General features: G+C 46.6%; 1 protein-coding gene across 1 annotated transcript; it reads right to left on the bottom strand.

Annotated features, from left to right (window-relative positions):
- Positions 1–260: 260 nt before the first annotated feature.
- On the bottom strand, positions 261–17754 carry LOC118794223 (ras-interacting protein 1-like). Its single transcript, XM_036552431.1, has 17 exons — positions 17216–17754; positions 16661–16665; positions 15755–16048; positions 13793–14028; positions 12161–12495; positions 9716–10387; positions 9446–9483; positions 9008–9189; positions 8544–8635; positions 7706–7925; positions 7301–7473; positions 6786–6930; positions 6258–6439; positions 5489–5866; positions 1610–1735; positions 873–1012; positions 261–574 (listed from the first exon to the last, which is right to left on the bottom strand). The coding sequence occupies exons 1-17, from the start codon at positions 17336–17338 to the stop codon at positions 442–444; spliced, it is 3474 nt and encodes a 1157-aa protein (XP_036408324.1). The 5' UTR covers positions 17339–17754; the 3' UTR covers positions 261–441.
- Between the last annotated feature and the right edge of the window lie 145 nt (positions 17755–17899).

Genomic DNA, 17899 nt, shown 5'->3' with positions numbered 1-17899 from the left:
CAAATTTACAATGAAAAGTGTTACATAAAACACCAGACCTCTTTTGAATGCAGTCTTCTTTTGTCTGAAATTTAAAACTCTTTGGTTTTGGAAAACATCCGTTGAACATGCTACTGTGGATTCCCTTGTCTCCAAAGTGATTTCGGATTTAGGATAGGCCGAAGCCTGCTGTGTCAAAAGCAGCATCCTGCCTGAGTCTCAAAGTGCACTTTCTCCTGACAGGAGCTTAGCTTCAAAAACCACTGGCAGCCCCAGGCAAAAAGACAATCTTGTCCATCACTGTGATGTCATTCTCAGAGTTGTTTGGGGTCAGGATTAGGTGCAGGAAAGTAACAGGAAGGCCTTTTCAGACAGATCAGCCTGGCAGCAGCCAGACCCTCTCCTTTCTGCTTGTGAATGGGCGGTTGGACTGTGTCGCCCTGCCACAGATGGTCCCCTGGCTCAGCATTCTGTGCACAGGCTCCTTCCAGCTGACCTGGGATCAGTGCACAGGCTCCTGCCAGCTGACCTGAGCTCTGATCTGGCCACCAGCAGATTGAGTCGGTCACCTGAGGTTAGGATCAATTGCCTCCCACTGAGAAAGGGAGAGGGGGAGAGAGACAGAGACAGGGAAAGAGACAGGGAAAGAGGAGGGAGAAAGGGAAACATGGCTTTGTAATATTTGCACAACTTCAGGGTAATTTATTTCTACATAACATAATTTTCTACATAACATACCCATTATCCAGGGGACCTTACATAGTACATGTATAAACTGATGCTCCTCACCTTGCAATCTGCTGGCCACTATTTCACACTGAACCACCAACCACGCCGGTCTCCCTCTAGTGTAACTTGATCACTCCAACCCCACAATACACACATAAACTCACATGTGGAAGTCCATTCCCACCAGGCTGAGGCCATTCACAGCCAGGATCCGGTCCCCCTGACCCAACTTCCAGCAATGGGCTGCCGGTGAGTCCGGGGCAACTGCCTTCACGAAAATCCCACTCATTTTCAGCGGCGTTTTCTACCCAACAGAGGAGGAGAGAGTGGACACAGTGACTTGAGTAGTCTCCAAACAGACATCTTCCACTACAGAACAAAGTTTATAGTATACAGTCTAAAGCAGGAGGCCTCCATCTTGGTAACCAGTATTCCTAGTTCTGAAAGGGTAAGTGGTTTAGAGAGAGCTGGAAAACCTGCTGGATTCTAACCTTGTGGGACCAGCATTAGAGACCCAAGATAGGCAAAGCAGGACCGATTATTCATGTCCTGTTTCCAACCGACAGGGGGCAGTGTTTGACACAGAATCTGCCTAAAGGTAAGCACCTTCGCTTCTCTGAACACTGCAACAGATAAGTCTTATCTACAAGTGTACTCAGAGAGGTGCCTAAAGTGAAGAAATGGTAGCAAGCTGTCTGTGATGTGGAATGAACCTCTGCAGCATTTCACATATTTGGCTCAAAACATTCAGAAGCAGATGACATTTGACAGAGCAGACATCTATTTTTCTATAAACATGTGGAGAACTCTTTCCTTGTACCACATCCAAACTACTACTAAGACTAATATTTATCACGACAATGATGATAACAATGATGAAGATGAAAAATCATTAGTTCACCATTCCATCCACTAAGGCCAGGCCGAGGCCACGGGGTCCCTTCTGTAACTCCACTGTGAACACTTCCTCCTCCTCGTCCTCCTCCCCCTTCTCTTCCCTCTGGTCAGTGTGGCCCGATGCCTTGATCTGCCCTGAGATTCAAACAAGCACAACAGGTTTTTTATTCACATCACTGTCTGGAGTGTCTGATCTGAGATGAGCTTGTGCACCTCTGAACCAGTTTCACATTTCCTCTGCCTTTCCTTTGAAAGGCACCCAGAATGGCTACATGACAATATAAAACCTGGGGAAAGTGTTTGTTTGGACATCCATAGCATATTTCATCCAGATTGCACCTTCTGTTAAATTGTGTTTGTGTTTTGTATAGTACATCCAACAAACCGCTTTCCCTGGATTTTGTTTTCAGAATGTTTATTTTTCCTGTCTCGTTAGGTCCACCAGGTACAAACCATGGTAGAATGGACTTAAGATTTCAAAATGGGTACATGATCACAATGAGTGGTTTATATGGCAGTCACTGTGAGTGCAGCATTACTGTAGATAGGATCTGGAATTTGTTGCCCATGATGCATCATTGCATTGGCTTGGGTTTCCTGTGACAGTCTGTGCAGGAATGTGCTCCAACATACTCTCTGAATGCTCCCTAAGCCTGCCCCTGACCCTACACCTTCCTCTGTCTGCCATGGTAAAGAATTCACATACCAGACCAGCTGTAGGTTCCCATAGGAGCTCAAACTGTCAACCAGATTAAAAGATCACTGCACTTCCCAGAATAGCGCAGTCTGACAAGTCAGCACCACAACCCACTATCAATAACTGCAAAAAACATATGCTGTTATTTCTGAAACAATTCCTAATGTGTATAATACTAAACAAAAGGAATTACACTTTCAGAACTCAACCAACACAATTACCGTCTCTCTACAGACATTCTTTTAGATTAGATTAGATTCAACTTTATTGTCATTACACATGTAACAAGTACAAGGCAACGAAATGCAGTTAGCATCTAACCAGAAGTGCAGTAAGCAGCAAGTGCAGAGGATATATTACAGTTATATGTATGTACAGTATAAGATGACTGCTATGGACATTTTTTTGTACAGATGGATATATACAATGTGATATGTACATTATGAGGTCAGTAGTTATGGACAAATTTACAGATAGATATATACAGTGATATATACAGTGTATATAATATATGCTATGATATTTACAGTTGTATAATATATAAAATGGTTCTGGATTACAGATTTCAAATAACAGACTGATGGTATGTGCAGTAGCTCTGAATGGGTCAAAGAATAGTGCAGTATAAGATACAGTAAGCAACTGTGTCAAATTATAGTTTTACTGTAAGTGCAGATAACCTTCTAGTAGTGCAGGCGGTAAATGTATTACAATCAGTCCCGGCCAGGGGGATAAGGATGTGAGGGGCAATGAGATGTGCATAGTAGTGTAGGGAAGTCAGCGGGGAGCAGAATTCAATAAGGAGATAGCTGTGGGGAAAACTGTTCCTGAACCTGCTGGTCTTGGACTGGAGGCTCCTGAAGGGCCTCCCAGAAGGCAGGAGGACAAACAGTTTATGAGCTGAGTGGGAGGAGTCCTTGATGATTTTAAAGCTCACTGCCATTGTATTTCCAATGGAGTGTAGAAACAAGTTAGGTAAAAAATTAGTTCACAAAATTATCACAACTGACAATTAATTTTAAATCATTAACAACTGATTCTTTTGAAGATGCTGTTTTTTAAAGTGAACCTCTGTGCCACTCTTAAGGAAAATACCACTCAGGGAAAGTTTTTGCCTTCAGGTAGTACGTGCAATGGTGAGATAGAGGTGTCTGCTGATTCTGTGGATTCCTTTCCTCATGGCATCAATACAAACAGGCTGGCTCGAATCTTTCTCGATAACCTCTCCTGTGGAGGCATTTTTCAGCATGTTATAGTTGTAAGGAGCAGGCTGTGTAGCCCCAAATTTTGCTGGTTTGATTCAAAGGAAGGCCACCCAAACTGCTGCAGTAAAAACATGGCTGTCTGAAAGGATGATATGTAAAGCATGTTCATCGCTCTTGATATGATGCTCTGCAAAGCAAATGTGTATTCCATGAATCTGACTCATGAGCAGTGATGACTGGCGTGTCCTACTAAATGCTTTCTCTGAGGTCATTTTCACATTCTTGCCAGCATTTTCCACGACTTTTTAACATGCTAATTAGATATTTCTGCTAAATGATGATCGTAACGTACAGCTAATTACTCAAAGAATAGCCCCTGTAATCATCTGAATTGTTCTGCCTTTGCATAACAGCACCCTAAATTTAGCTCTTTGTTGTCCTGTCACCCTGAGAGGCTGCTTAAGCCCCTCTGGGGGGAGCAGGGACGGGCGACAGAGACGAGGTCTTGATCTGTCCCAGGCTTGATCTCTCACAGGCGCTTAATGAGCTGCTACTGTCACAAACATAGCAAGCTTTAATCTCCTGCAAAGCCGTGTTTACACACAACCAAGCACCGGGTCCACGTGGGTCTAAGCTGACAGGGCTCAGCCATGACAAACGCAAAGGCACTCAGCAATAACCAGCGCTACAGACACATAGCCTAGCGTAATGTGCCTTCATGGAACTCAGCGTTGCTCTGCAAGACTTATGTCTTCACCTACTGTCAACTGGACAATCACACTTTGTGGTGACCAGCTGGATGTTTGGTCTACACAGATGCCTCAAAGTGGAAAAAAGGATGGCAAAACCATGACCAAATGACCAGAAATGAATGAGTAAAAACTAATGACTAAATCATGAGAAAATGGCCAGAAAGTGAATGACCTAATTGAGCACCTTGGACATATGACTCAGAGAAAGGGTAAATTTCAAGCATAACAAAAACATTAATGGTGTCAATTCAGAGGGCCCTGCATGTAGACGGTGAAGGCTCACAGCAAGCTGGATAGTTTGCTACTTGACTAACTAGACAAGCAAGCAGGGATCCTCATCTCTAGTTAGCAAGAAAACAGGTACCATATCGAAGAGCACCAGGCGATCATAGCTAAACTCACCTAAAGCCACCACTTTGGGTATGTTTTCAGACATGTTTGTTGACCAATAAGATAAAACATGATGCACTCAACTGTTTTGAGAATGTGAAGGTCTACTATGAAACAGACCTTAAAAGATGAGTCTCAAGGAGCTTGTCAACAACATGCACTTTGGCCTTAATTAATTACACACAGGAGATTTGGTCACTGTATACCCTGTAATGTGCAATTGGACAGCAAAGAGACTGGTACAAAGCATTCTGCAAAATGTGTAAAAATCATTATATAATTTGTAAACTATGCTTTATATTTTTGGTGAGTATTAGTGTGGAATACTTATTTTTTTATTTGTCATTTCATAGTGCTGACATGGAATCACTTTTTGTGTGTGTTTTTGCATTATTTAATACTTGCTGTATATTTTTGGCCTGTACTTTGCACGTAATTGTAAACAGTTACATGTCTGAATTTTCTGTTTTACAGAACACAGACATAGTATCACTTTTTCAAAAGTTATGTTTTCATGCAGCTCCTCTAATGGCCTCACAATCTCACAACCTCGTGATGACATGATGCACAGTTTCAAAGAGTAACAGCCCTGAGGGGATAGGCTTTCTTTTGAACTCTGGAGCACAGACTGCAGACACTGCAGGGGACTCTTGACTCCAGTGGTTGAGGACTGCACCTTACACAGAAATGGTTACTGTTCTGCCATGCCCCTGTGCACTTCATAAATCATGTGAGCGGGAAAACATTGGAGCTGGATCCACCCCCTGCTGTGATATCACGGGTCAGGACAGGGTCAGAGGGCAAATGCAGTTACCTTTCCTGGGCTGCCACACTAGGGCAAGGTGGGGAGCATGGTCATGGGGACAGGTCCCCAGCTCACCCAGCTCGGGGCCCTGGGGAGTGTTGGGCGGGGTGAGCAGGCAGGAAGGATCCAGGGCCAGGCTCTTGTGGGAGCCGAGGTCCGTCTCCCCCAGCAGGTCGTTCTGGAGCTCCAGGCTCCGCAACTTCTGCGTCAGAGCCGCCCTGCTGGCTCGGAGGGCACCCATCCTGTCGCAGTGAGCATCACCAACACCAGGAGGCGCTGAAGAATCTGTCCCACTCCTCTCCTCCTCTGCAAGTGGCTGCAGAGGGGCTGCTACTTCTGCTTCTGGGTGGGTGGAGTCCTGCTGCCCAGCTGTGGGTGGGGGACACGCCCCTGCTGGGTCTCTGTACAATACCTGATTAGTCAATCAGCCAAATATGAAACCCGTCACTCAAAGCTCTGTGAGCTAGTTAAGACAACGAAATACAACAAAGTTTATGTAACCATTTGGACATATAATATTTATAAGCTAAATCTGCCTTTTTAAAGATAGATTTAGCATCTTGGTACATCCAACTAAACTTTTTCCCTGGGGCTCATTGTGAAAGCTTCTTGACTTTTGCTAGTCTCTGATTCAATATACACCTTCAGTGCTCGCTGTGAAACCGCTGGTTAGTGTTGCAGAGAACAGCACTAGGTACCAAGCATAAGGACTGTACAGTTATGTTCTTGCAATAGCACTAGTTTGGGTGATAGGTCCCTAATCAAACAGGAACAGGAGCAATACAGTGACACAGGGCTGTTACCTGCTGCAACTGCGCAGGAGATTTAGTCGACTCTCCATGTGTGAGACTCAGTATGAACTCCTGCAGCCGGCCCAGATGCGCAGTCAGGCGGAGGTCCCCAATTGTCTTGCCCAGCTCCAGGTGGAAGGCGGTGCTGGGCAGGATGAGTGGCGGGTGGTTGTCGAAGCTCTCCAGGATGGCCCCTACAGAATTATGGGAAGGAACAGGTGCCACTCAGGAAATGACAGCGCTCCGGCCTTCAGGCAGCCCTGCTGAAAGCACTGAAAGTAAGTTCAGGAAAGGAAGCTTCTGGAAGATTTGCATCTTTACCACTTTATCTGCCTTGTTTTTTGATCCGAATGACCTAAATGAGCTGTCAAATTTCAATTTTACTACTGCACTACACATTAATTCATAGAGCTGACAAGAGTCTGAATGTGAATGTTGGGTGTGAGTGTATGTGTGTGTTCGTATGCATGTTCATTCTTGTGTGTATATTTGTTCTTGTGTGCGTATTCCTGTGTGTGTGTGTGTATGTGTGTGTGTGACCTGTTCTCAGAGCAGCATGAATCTCCTCAGGTGGGGGGCTCCAGTGGGCAGGACGAGCTCGTCCTGGCTCATACTCTTGCAGTATGTGATGCAGCTGGGCGGGGTTCAGGGACACAAACTCTGCCCTCAGAGATCTCCAAGAGGCCTGCACAGACACACACAGACACACGTACACACGAGTCAAATAACATGGGTATTCTTTAAATCTGGACCTTTCAGACCTGTATTCAGGATGAGTAAATAAAAATCCCACAGTTCATGCTCTGAAGTGCAAAAAGATAAAACATGAAATCTGAGGCATATGTTTCAAATCTAGGTGAAAATACACAGCATTTGACTGAACATCAATGGTATCAACTATTTGTTATTTACTATTTGCTACCACTATTTATTATTCATGTAATTGTATGCATACACTGAACGATATTTTGCTGAATTGTACACAATGTATGATGCAAAAGCTATGCCCCTGAAGAGCAGGGAAGGTGGGTATAGGCCCTGTAGCTGTGTCTCACCTGCAGCAGGTTCTCCCTGGGTGTGGCCAAAAGGTTGACTGCCACTGAGACTTTCTGGAGGAACTCAGCTGCCAGGTCCCCCAGCTCTGCCCCATGAATCCAGTCCATCAGGAGGTCCAGATTGGCCCGGACTTGAATCCCCCTGGACCACTGGTAGAACCCACCTCTAGAACCTTCAGAACACAGAACAGAGTTGCTGTGATTAGAACCTGCCTTCTACAGGCGCCCAGACATTTCAACACAGTAAACACTGGTGAAGCACTAACAAGACTATGGGTCATAAAGAGCAGCCGCAACATCAGTGTCAACTGACAATAATGGCAGGTGAATATCCCATGATTGTGCTTTCACTTATTGGTTGCAGGCTGTAGCTGTCTACTAGGACGGCAGCAGACGCGTACCCACCTCTCTCCATGAGGGCGTTGAAAAGCGACGCATTGATGAAGAAAAGGAGATAGACGAAGAGCTGGGAGGCCACGTCCAAGTGCACCTGGTGGGACGTGAGGAGCCGCAGAGTCTCGTCCAGGATGTCAAGGACTTGGGCGACGCCCTCAGGAACCCGCAGCTGCCCCGTCTCTGAGAAAGGATTCCCGTCCAGAAGGCCAGGAAGCGCCGCATATAGGGCCTGCGGAGGACAGAGGGGTGACCCATGGGGGGACGTGTCAAGACAAACAGAGGGGCCTGTTAGAGCAACAAGGGTGCGTGTCAGAATAACAGGAGGACATGTCAGACTAAGAGGGGGTGTGTTAGAGTCACAAGGGGTGTCTCAGAGTCACAGAGGGGCCTGTTAGAGTTACGTAGGGGTGAGTGTGAGCTACAGAGGGGTGTGTCTGAATTACAGAGGGCTGTGTCTGAGTTACAGAGAGGTGTGTCTGAGTTACAGAGAGGTGTGTCTGAGTTACATAGGGGCCTGTCAGAGTTACAGGGGTGGTGGGATGCAGTGGTCTGGGAATTGGCCTTGTTACCATAAGGCTGTATATTTCAAAAGCTTGGGAGGGGTCCCTGGATTTAGTGCAGTATCCAACTATTTAGTGAAAATATCAAACCAACAGTAAAATGAAACCTGACCAAAGACTAACAGCAGAAGACAGAGCCTTTTGCTGGCAGGAGGTGCAGTGCAAGGGGCAAAGCTGACTTGGCTGAGGTAACAGTCAGGCTGTTGGGGTAGCAGTGGAGGGGGTGAAGCTCACTTTGGTGAGGTAACAGTCGGGCAAATGCTCTTCGTGTAAGGACCAGGGCTTACCTTTGTGAGGTAATAGACAGATTGCTGGAAGGTGAACATGATCACCTCCTCCAGGACGGTCATCGCCTCCTCACAAGCCACTCGTATGCAGCCTGCAAGCACAGAAACATCACATGACTAGCTTAACTATACAACCGATTAGTTTTCTACATCCACATCCACAAATACATGATCTTTTTGTGTGATTAAGCAGCGATTTTATTGAGCAGACTCACTGTATCTTATTTTTTTACTGGGTTCATTTGGTGATCTTTCCTGTTCATCTCAGTTTTAGACAATCTGACTCTGCTGTCAGAATACAGTCAGAGTGCAGTTGAAGTGAAAATGTACAGTACATTCAAGACTGATCTAAAAGGAATCAACCAGCATGACTTAATGTACTGAATCCACAACCGCCCAGACGGACGTATTATGCTTGCTTAGTTATTATGTCTAATTAAATTAAGAATTATTGAAGAGCATACCTGTGTTGTCACCATCCTCTTCCTCCTCCCAGGGGATTAACTGTGGGGCCCCCTGCTGGATGAAGTGCAGTAGCTCAATGGCATTGGCCATCCACAACACCAGTGAATGGAGGTCCTTGATCAGCTGATCCAAGATCAGTGGCTGGAGCTTGTCAGGATACTGCTTTCCATCACTGGGGACCCTACGTGACAGTAAAGGAACAGACCCAGGATCAGTTCTCTATGGTACCCACATACCAAGGTTGCCAGCTTGTTTGCTTCGTGGGTCTCTGCTATTGTACCCTTGAATAAAAGTTCAGATATGCAAATTTATCACATGAAATGTAAGCCATGCAAATCGTCCTGTTTGATGACATCAGCTGGGGAAATTCATGTTGATAATAATAATATTACAATAATAACATAATAATAATTATAATATAATAATACTTCTCTCACGTTTCAGGGTGAAGAACAGCCAGCTCCTTTGTCTTCTCCTGTAATGAAATAAAAGAAAACCTCCTTCTAAGAAACAATAGCAAGACAAAACTTTATATTCCTGATCAAATATACATAGGTTCACGTATTTCAGCAACATACATAAAGACATTTTACTGAAAGCAATGAGTAAAATACATGATAAAATATACAGCAATTAGTCTTTACAGATATACAATGCGATTATATATCATGATTTAAAAGATGTGCAGAGGCATGAAGGTTACTGACCCACGTGGTCTTTTGGACCAGGCTGGTGATCCGCAACAGAAGCTGGCAGAAGTCGGACATCTTGAAAGCTGTAGCAGAGTGCTGCAGGCACAGGCATAGCAGGAAAGCGGGGGTCAGCTTGGGGCCATCACCATGGGGTTCAGCCATGGTAATGATCTCGTCCAGGATCCGATCTTCGTGCTCAAGCTCGTACCGTAGGGAGAGATCACGGCCCTCTGTGTCTGTCCACCCAGGCCTGCGCCTCCTCTGAGCTTGCAGAGTGGGGATGCTACAGTGTCTGCAGGCCGGCACCCCGCTGGAGGCTGGCGCTGTCAGCCAGTGGGGCGTCAGGCAGGAAGCTGGGTCAGTGGGATCTTTGAACATGAAGAGGTAGTGTTCACCCAGCTTGACGAGGTCGCCCTGGTGGAGCTCAGCCTCTCCCTCAAGGGGGACACCGTTGTGGGCAACAGGGGCGCTGCAGAAGGGCTTCAGCAGGGTGATGGCTCCCCCCCTCCCACCATCCTGCCCTGCTCTCTCCAGCCGGCACACGCAGCAATGGTGGGGCCAGATGTCCGGGGCGAACAGCAGGATGTCTGCCTTTGGCTGCTCCTTACCCACACCCTCACCCTCACGCTCACGCTCCCAGCGCCCGAAAATGGTGGCGCTCCCCCCCAGCAGGTAGAGCACAAAGTCCTGTAGGAGAGGCCAAGGAAGAGGAGATTCAGAAGGTCAGAGAGCTGGGACATGGGAGTTAAACATACTGGAGGATTCCAACATTAACCTTTATTTAGGCACACTAATAAGGGGTAGGGGCAGCCAAATAAGTTGTTCCTCTTCTCTCTCTCTTACGTTTTGACTTCTGCTAAGAGACAGAGAGATCTGCTGCCTTTAGGAAGGATCCCCCAGTGCACACAGCACATAAAACATTGTACACCCCTCCCTCTGGCCTGCATCCCCAGAGCCGCCGCCCACACAGGACTGACCACTGCTGGGCGTGGACTCTAGCCTGACCACAGCAGGCGTCTCTTTCAGCCACTAGCCTTGCAGGGAGATGGACTTACAGCACCTTCTCAATAGTAAAGATGCTTCAGCTACTTAGAGCTGCTCGTCCCGAGCTGCTGACGTAAATACAAGGCTATATAAATTAATAACATCCTGCCCGCTTTGACTCAGCTCATTCCTGGCCAGTGCAAACACACAAAATGTGATGTGGATTTAGACCAGTGTGAACAGGACCAGGACACTGATAGGCTCCTCCTTGCTAGAAAATGTTTTAAAAATGGACTGTTCATTTCTGAGATGTACCCCCACACAGAGGGTACCCACACACTCACACACTAAAGCAAAACAAAATGACTAAATACATTGCCACAGGCACAAGTCTGACCATATTAATGAGGTAATGTAGTTCCATAAACTGATCTCAGACCAGCAGCACATAGGTGCTGTATTATAGCAGATTTAAGAGGCTTCACTGCTGGGTCAGGGTGGAGTAACTACAGTTCTATAAACTGATCTCAAACCAGGACACGAGTGCTGTATTACAGTGCAGAGTAATGCAGTAGTATGAGCTGATCTCAGACCAGCAGCACATGGGTGTTGTACTCCAGTGCAAGGAAATACAGTTGTATAAACTGATGTCAGTCCACCATCACATAGGTGCTGTATTACAGTGCAGAGCAATGCAGTTGTATAAGCTGATCTTAGACCAGCAGATCATGGGTGATGTGTTACTGTGCAGAACACGCTGTGCTGTTCCACAGACCAGAAGGCAGCTCTAATACAGCAGGAAGCAGCAGAGAATAAACAGAGGAACCAAACTGAGGAACTGCTTCCCACCCACACCCTCTAAAGCTGTGTGAGTGTATGTGTGTGTGTGTGTGTGTATGTCTGTGTGTCTGTGTGTGTGCAAGTGTGAGTATGTGTGTGTGAGTGTATGTGTGCAAGAGTTTGATAATGTCTGTGTGATAGTTTGTGTGTGTGTGTGTGTGTGTGTGTGTATGTCTGTGTGTCTGTGTGTGTGCAAGTGTGAGTATGTGTGTGTGAGTGTATGTGTGCAAGAGTTTGATAATGTCTGTGTGATAGTTTGTGTGTGTGTGTGTGTGTGTGTGTGTGTGTGTGTGTGTGTGTGTGTGTGTGTGTCTGTGTGCACCTGTGTGTACGTGTGTGTGTGTGTGTGTGTGTGTGCATGTGTGCCTTCCCCCTCACAGGGGCCCCATGGCAGGTCTGAGATTCTTCACATGATGTCCTTGAACACACACCACTGGGAGAGAGCCCTCCTGGACGGAGGACCAAACCACTACCACAGCGTGGGCTGGCAGGAGCTCTACCAACTGCACTGAAACACTACGAGGACAGGGGGCACTGGGACAAGAGAGAAAGGCCAATCAGGTGGAAGGGTGTGGCAGGGTCAGAGGGAAGTGGTGGAGGGTCAGGGGAGAGAGAGTGGGACAGCGGGGGGCCTACCTGTGCACAGCTGTAGCCCTGCAGCAGCAGGAAATAGGGGAAGTCGAGGGGTAGGTGAACAGAGTACTGGGTGCTGTTGTCGCCGCTGCTCTCTGTCTCCTCCTTCTCCGGACAGGGCGCCTCCTTATCAGCCTCTGGCTGGGGGTCCTCCTGGGGCCTGGGGCTTTGGCCACGCCTGCCCTCCTCACCCCTCTCACCTGGACCAGACAGGTCCATGTCACTGAGGCTCCTCCACAGGCCGTCTCCCGCCCGCCCGTCACACCCGCTCCCATCGACGAGGAGGGACGTCACTCGTGAACGCATCTTCTGCATCTTCTTGGCCTGGCCGTTTAGGGCTGGGGACAGACAGGACCATACAATACACATTATAATTTATAATATACACCCTATAATAAACAATATACAGTACATTTTACAGTATATATCATGTTTTATATACTGTATATACATATTTATACATATGTACAATTTTATCCATTTATACATCTGCATAGGCAATTGTGGGTTAAGCACCCTTGTCCAAGGGTACAACAGCAGTGTCCCAGCTGGGAACTGAACTGGCAATCTTTCGGTTATGAGCCCTCCTCCTTACTACAATGCCACACTACTAATTGTAGTAATGACAGAATTGCTGATTTCGCAGCATTATTACCATTCCCTTGGCATTATGAATATGCCATGGGAATGGTAATAACTTAAAAAACCAGTACAGAAAAGGCCTGAATAGATCACTTACAAATGAACATCACCGGGACTGCTCAGGACCACTAATGGCTAAAGAATCTTCAGGAAGTTCACCTTCACATCCAACTGAAAGGGTGTCTATTGACATTGTAAGTGGACATTCTTTTTCTCCCACAATGCCCTGTCAGACACAGAAAGACATTTGGCAGTAGTGCTGATGCTGCTAGCCCCAAAGTGCCAAAGTCAACAGGACCACACCGTCCCCCCAAGCTCAGGAAAGCGGCCCGGAAAAAACCAGGTCGTTGGCTGACTGAAATGTTCCTGCATTCAGGAGGAACAGCCCAGCTCTGGATGGGGGCCCACAGTGTGTGTGTGTGTATGTGTGTGTGTGTGTGTGTGTGTGTGTGTGTGTGTGTGCGTGTGTGTGTGTGTGTGTGTGTGTGTGTGGGGGGGTGCAGTGGGGGCAGCCAGGAGGTCCAATGGAATGCCAAAAAGGTAAGACAGACCTCCTTTCGTTCCTGAGATGACAGCAGGACTGTCTGCTCTCTCAGAATGGTGGTTAACATCAATGGCAATTGAATGTTAACCCTGGGGGGATAATCTTTTGCTTGACTATTTGCCAGGCCAGTCTAACCCTAGGAAGTCAAGAGAAGGTGTTGCTTCAGCCCACCTTACAGAATGCAAATGATTCCTTCCTGCAGAAACATCCAGCCCCCACAGGTCACCAGCCTGGATGGGTACCCAGAATGTTGGAGGGGGTAGGAAAGAATTCCTTTAAAAATTAGCATTACCATAACATCAGGGTTATTTTATCTCTGTACTTGGGGAGAAGGTCCACTAGTTCCTTTACTGTATTAAAGAACCTATTTGTGAAACAGCGAAACGAAGTCTGAAGCCTGCATTCATTTTCATACTCGGAAAGTACGACAACCGTTTTATTTCTACAACCTGTGGTGGCAGAGTCCTTCTCCCTGGCGCCCCACTCCTCCACACATGCTCTCCTCTGGATCTCAAACCGCCGTGTCAATCCATCCTTGGGTTTCCATAACGACTGCAGCAGGAGAGGCTTCTCAGTGTCACCCACAACTCGGGAGCACTCCGCCTTCCACTGGAGGTTGTCCCCAGTCTGGCCAATCACGTCGCACAGTACATAGGAGGCGGGGTCCTCCTCACCCAAACCATATCTGCATCACAACAAAGGGAGGAGGAGTCAGGCAGGTCAGCTGATGTATATCAAGCAAAAGTGATTGGACAAAATCCATAGTGACTTTCACATTACCAAACCAAATTGGCTGGGATACACACAGGCATGCAGAATGATCTGTAATTTCATTGTTCACAAGTAAGTATGTATGTCAGCAGAATTAGGTTATATTCAGTTTTATTTGTGCAAAAGACATTATTCAGAAGGCTGTCTGATCATGTGGGAGTTTTGCCAATTTATGTGCTTATGACCACCTGGCTGAGAGGTACTTAGTTATCTAGGATAGCGACTCTCAAAAGTCACTGGTCCTATGGATGATAATGCCATTTTATCCAAAACTTCAAGTGCTGCAACAACAATGAGGCTGTTTCCCATTAAAAACCATATGATAGAGACAGAGCGCATTTAGGCCATGCCCACGCCGTGGGGGAAAACAACTCTGCACGTTCCATTGATTCGCATTGCACAGTTCTCTTTATTGTCTTGAAACTAAAATCGCAACCATGCAAAAAAGCTGTTGCGTGGTGGGTTGCACAGCAAATAAGATAACTAACCCTGATTTAAAATTTTACAGGATTCCAAGACACAAAACAAAGCTAAAAAGATGTCACAGTTGGCTTAAAGCTATTAACAGACAGGAGGGCTCCCTAGCCATGGGGACCTTATGAGATCCCGATACTATCCAGGTCTATGTGTGCAGCAGACATTTTGCGTCAGGTAGGTCAAAAAGTTAATTAATTATCTATCTGAGAATATGTTGTTAAAATTTGTATATGATTGTTTCCAATTCCCCAGATACATTAGTTTATCTAGTTGGTTAGCTAGCTATCTAGCTACGGTAGCTTGCTCTAGGTTAGCTAGCTAGCTAGCTACAAAAGTACTCAATCTATGGTCGCTCTTCATGTTTGCAGGGACTAAATGGCTTATCCTCACCCGTTAGTCACTTTTAATAAAGCCTTCTGGAAAGTGTACCCACCTGTACCCATCTACTGATGAAGAAATTGTGTGCATCCAGGGACCGGAAATTTTTCATCATAGGTGTGTAGGTTCCTAACAAACATTCAGTGTTGCTACTGTAATGCTCCAACTACCCAGATAGCATGTCATGACAATGACAATAACAGTAATAGTAGTGCCGGTAATATGTAATACTAGGCCTACAGTTAGACTTGAGCGTTTGATCTTACATTACAATATGGCAAGTTCATACGACTTTGATTCAGATTGATACAGAACAAGGAGGATAATGGTAATAGTAGTGCTAATAAAATATAGCGTAATAGTAGGCCATACACTTGAGCATTTTTATCACAACGTAAGCTAACGTTAGCTATCTAGATGACAATATTGACTAGCTTAGTCTTCCTGGTGATTTGATCAGGTAATGGTACAAGTCAATGGGGTCATTTTTCCACACTGATTTTGGGATAGAAAAGGGACACTGAGTCCAATCAGACTTAGTTTCTCTATATATCTGGCCCTTTCTTTGGGCAGAAGGGTATTGAAACAGGCTGGTGTTGACATTTTATGTTAAAGCAGTTTCAAGACACGGTGTCCCGCAATTTCCCACTCACTCCCTTTCAACTTCACGGAATGTTTTCCCCCACGAGGGGCGTGGTTTTTCCTCGAATGACACATTGCACTCTGTCTCTATATGTCAATTAGTCCCCGCCTACCGACCCCACCCCGCAGCCATGTCCTCTGACCTCTCCAGGGCCTCTCTGATGAGCTGCCTGGCGCTTGATCGAGTGGTGGCGAGCACGCTCTTGTAGTTGGTCCCCTCGCAGATGTGGCTGCCGTAAACCTTCAGGATCCCCGGGGTGTCCGGGGCCCCGCCCCCCATCACTGCCGGGTCCCCCTGGCCATGCCTGCCATCCTGCGGTAGAGGGTTCCGGTGGAAAACGGAGGACAGGCGGCTCTGCCGGCGGATTTTGCTCCTGACAGGCTGCCTCGCTGGCATGCCCTCGGCCGGCACCGGGGAGCCAGAGGAGCTGTGGGACCTGAGGGTGAGGAGGAGGAGGAGGAGGAGGAGGAAGAGGGGAAGGAGATGAGGAAGGGAAGGAAGAGGAGAGAGGGAAAGGAAGGATGGAGAGACGAACAACAGAGCATTTTTACTCCTATCTGCTTGCAGTCTTTCAGAGGGTGTTCCTCGCCTGTGTATCAGTGTATCAGCATGGCCTCACAAACATACTCACATCCTGACACTATGACACATAACCCCTCCTGCATGCAGTTTCCTTGGGCAAAAAGCCATTCGCCATAGTCAAAAGTTAGGAATGACAAATTAGACCGGTAATATGCAATTTTCTAAATACAAATGTTGCACACAACAGCAACAAAATTTTTGACAGATTTTGACAGTTTCATTAAGTGATAAATTACCATAGCCCTTTTTCCTGTTGGGGTTAGTTACTAAACAGTGGTCAATTCTACTTCTTCCTTGCTTCTTCCACAACAGGAAGTGGACTACAGCTGAGAATAAGAAAGCAGGCACATGCCTTTCCTTGAGTCAGACCCCTTTACCAACCCTCAGCCCACCCGGACAGGTGGCCTGGCATTGAACCCGATAGGTACAGCTTGGGGCTGTGTGATTGTCCTTTTCACACTTGAACTTGACCTGGGTCGATGCCGACCAGATCAGACAATTAGTTGTTAAGTAATGTGAAGGACTTTGGCACAGTCGCAGCTCCCAGGCAGCACCAAACCCTTCCACCTGCAAACTGAAGCGATTCTGAATCCCGAAAGCCAACCACCAATACAAAATGAAGTTAATTCAATTTCTTAAAATACATTGCTGCTGACGCAAATAGCTAACGGAGAAGGCAGCAAAGAAAGAGTAACTGACAGCACTATTTCGTATGCAAGCTATTCGCGACATTCTTTAGCACATTTAATAAAATGCTTTCCATAACTCCAACAGGCGGTCTGCCTCCCCGCGCTGTTTACATGCATTCACTCCATCAAGAATGTGCGGACCACGGCCACCAAAAATGGGAAGACATAAAAAACGTATACAAACAGTAGATGTTTCCAAGTGCTTACTAATAAGCTACAAATCTGATATTCAGTGATACAGGAGGCCTATAACTGATAGGAGGACGTGCTGATGCATGCCAAACTCGAGGCGTAGCCGGTGCAATTTAACGAAAGCGCATCGTTTAAGATACTGACCCGTTCCTTGACTTAAATCCCAGTTTGGCGAGACGTCTTTTCGGCGAGGGGATCAGGAAACCCACGGGAAAGTGCAGAGATTGCTTGGACGTGTGATTACTCCGTTCCTCCGAAATCATATTTGATAGTCTTTTTTTTTAATTGAACAAGCCTTTCTCTGTGCGGCTACCAGTTTGAGTTCCGTGGGACAGTCCCTTTTAGATAAAATGTGGCAACAGGACGTCACTTTCCAAGTGTCCTGCTATCAGATAATCTGACGGATTAGCCTGGAAACTTCGTTCGCAAATTAACCGTCTAGAACTGCATTCAGGCAATGCGCTTTTCTCTTGCATTGGCGGATTCTAGCACTCCTCGTAGTACCCCCGTCACCAATCGATGATCCTGAGGGAACGGGGAAGCTGTTAGTAGAAGATGATAGTAGAGTTTCCTGTAGCTTAGTTATTCCTCATTGTGCTCAGTTAAAACGAAACATATATCCACCCGTTCGGTATGGTGTATCAGGCAGATGCCTCATGCAGAACTCCAGACTACGTGGCTAGCCCAACACCGCTAGCAGGTGGCATGGATTTACACCATCTAAAAGTCCCGCATTTGAGGTTGCGTTCCAACTCCCAAGGCATGGATATGCACCATCTAAAAGTCCCGCATTTGAGGCTGCGTTCCAACTCCCAAGGCAGGCA

The sequence above is a fragment of the Megalops cyprinoides genome, chromosome 19 (genome assembly GCF_013368585.1).
Source record: "Megalops cyprinoides isolate fMegCyp1 chromosome 19, fMegCyp1.pri, whole genome shotgun sequence".
Taxonomy (NCBI): Eukaryota; Metazoa; Chordata; class Actinopteri; order Elopiformes; family Megalopidae; genus Megalops; species Megalops cyprinoides.
Note: the sequence above shows the minus strand (reverse complement) of the source record. Positions and strands in the feature narration are given on the sequence as shown.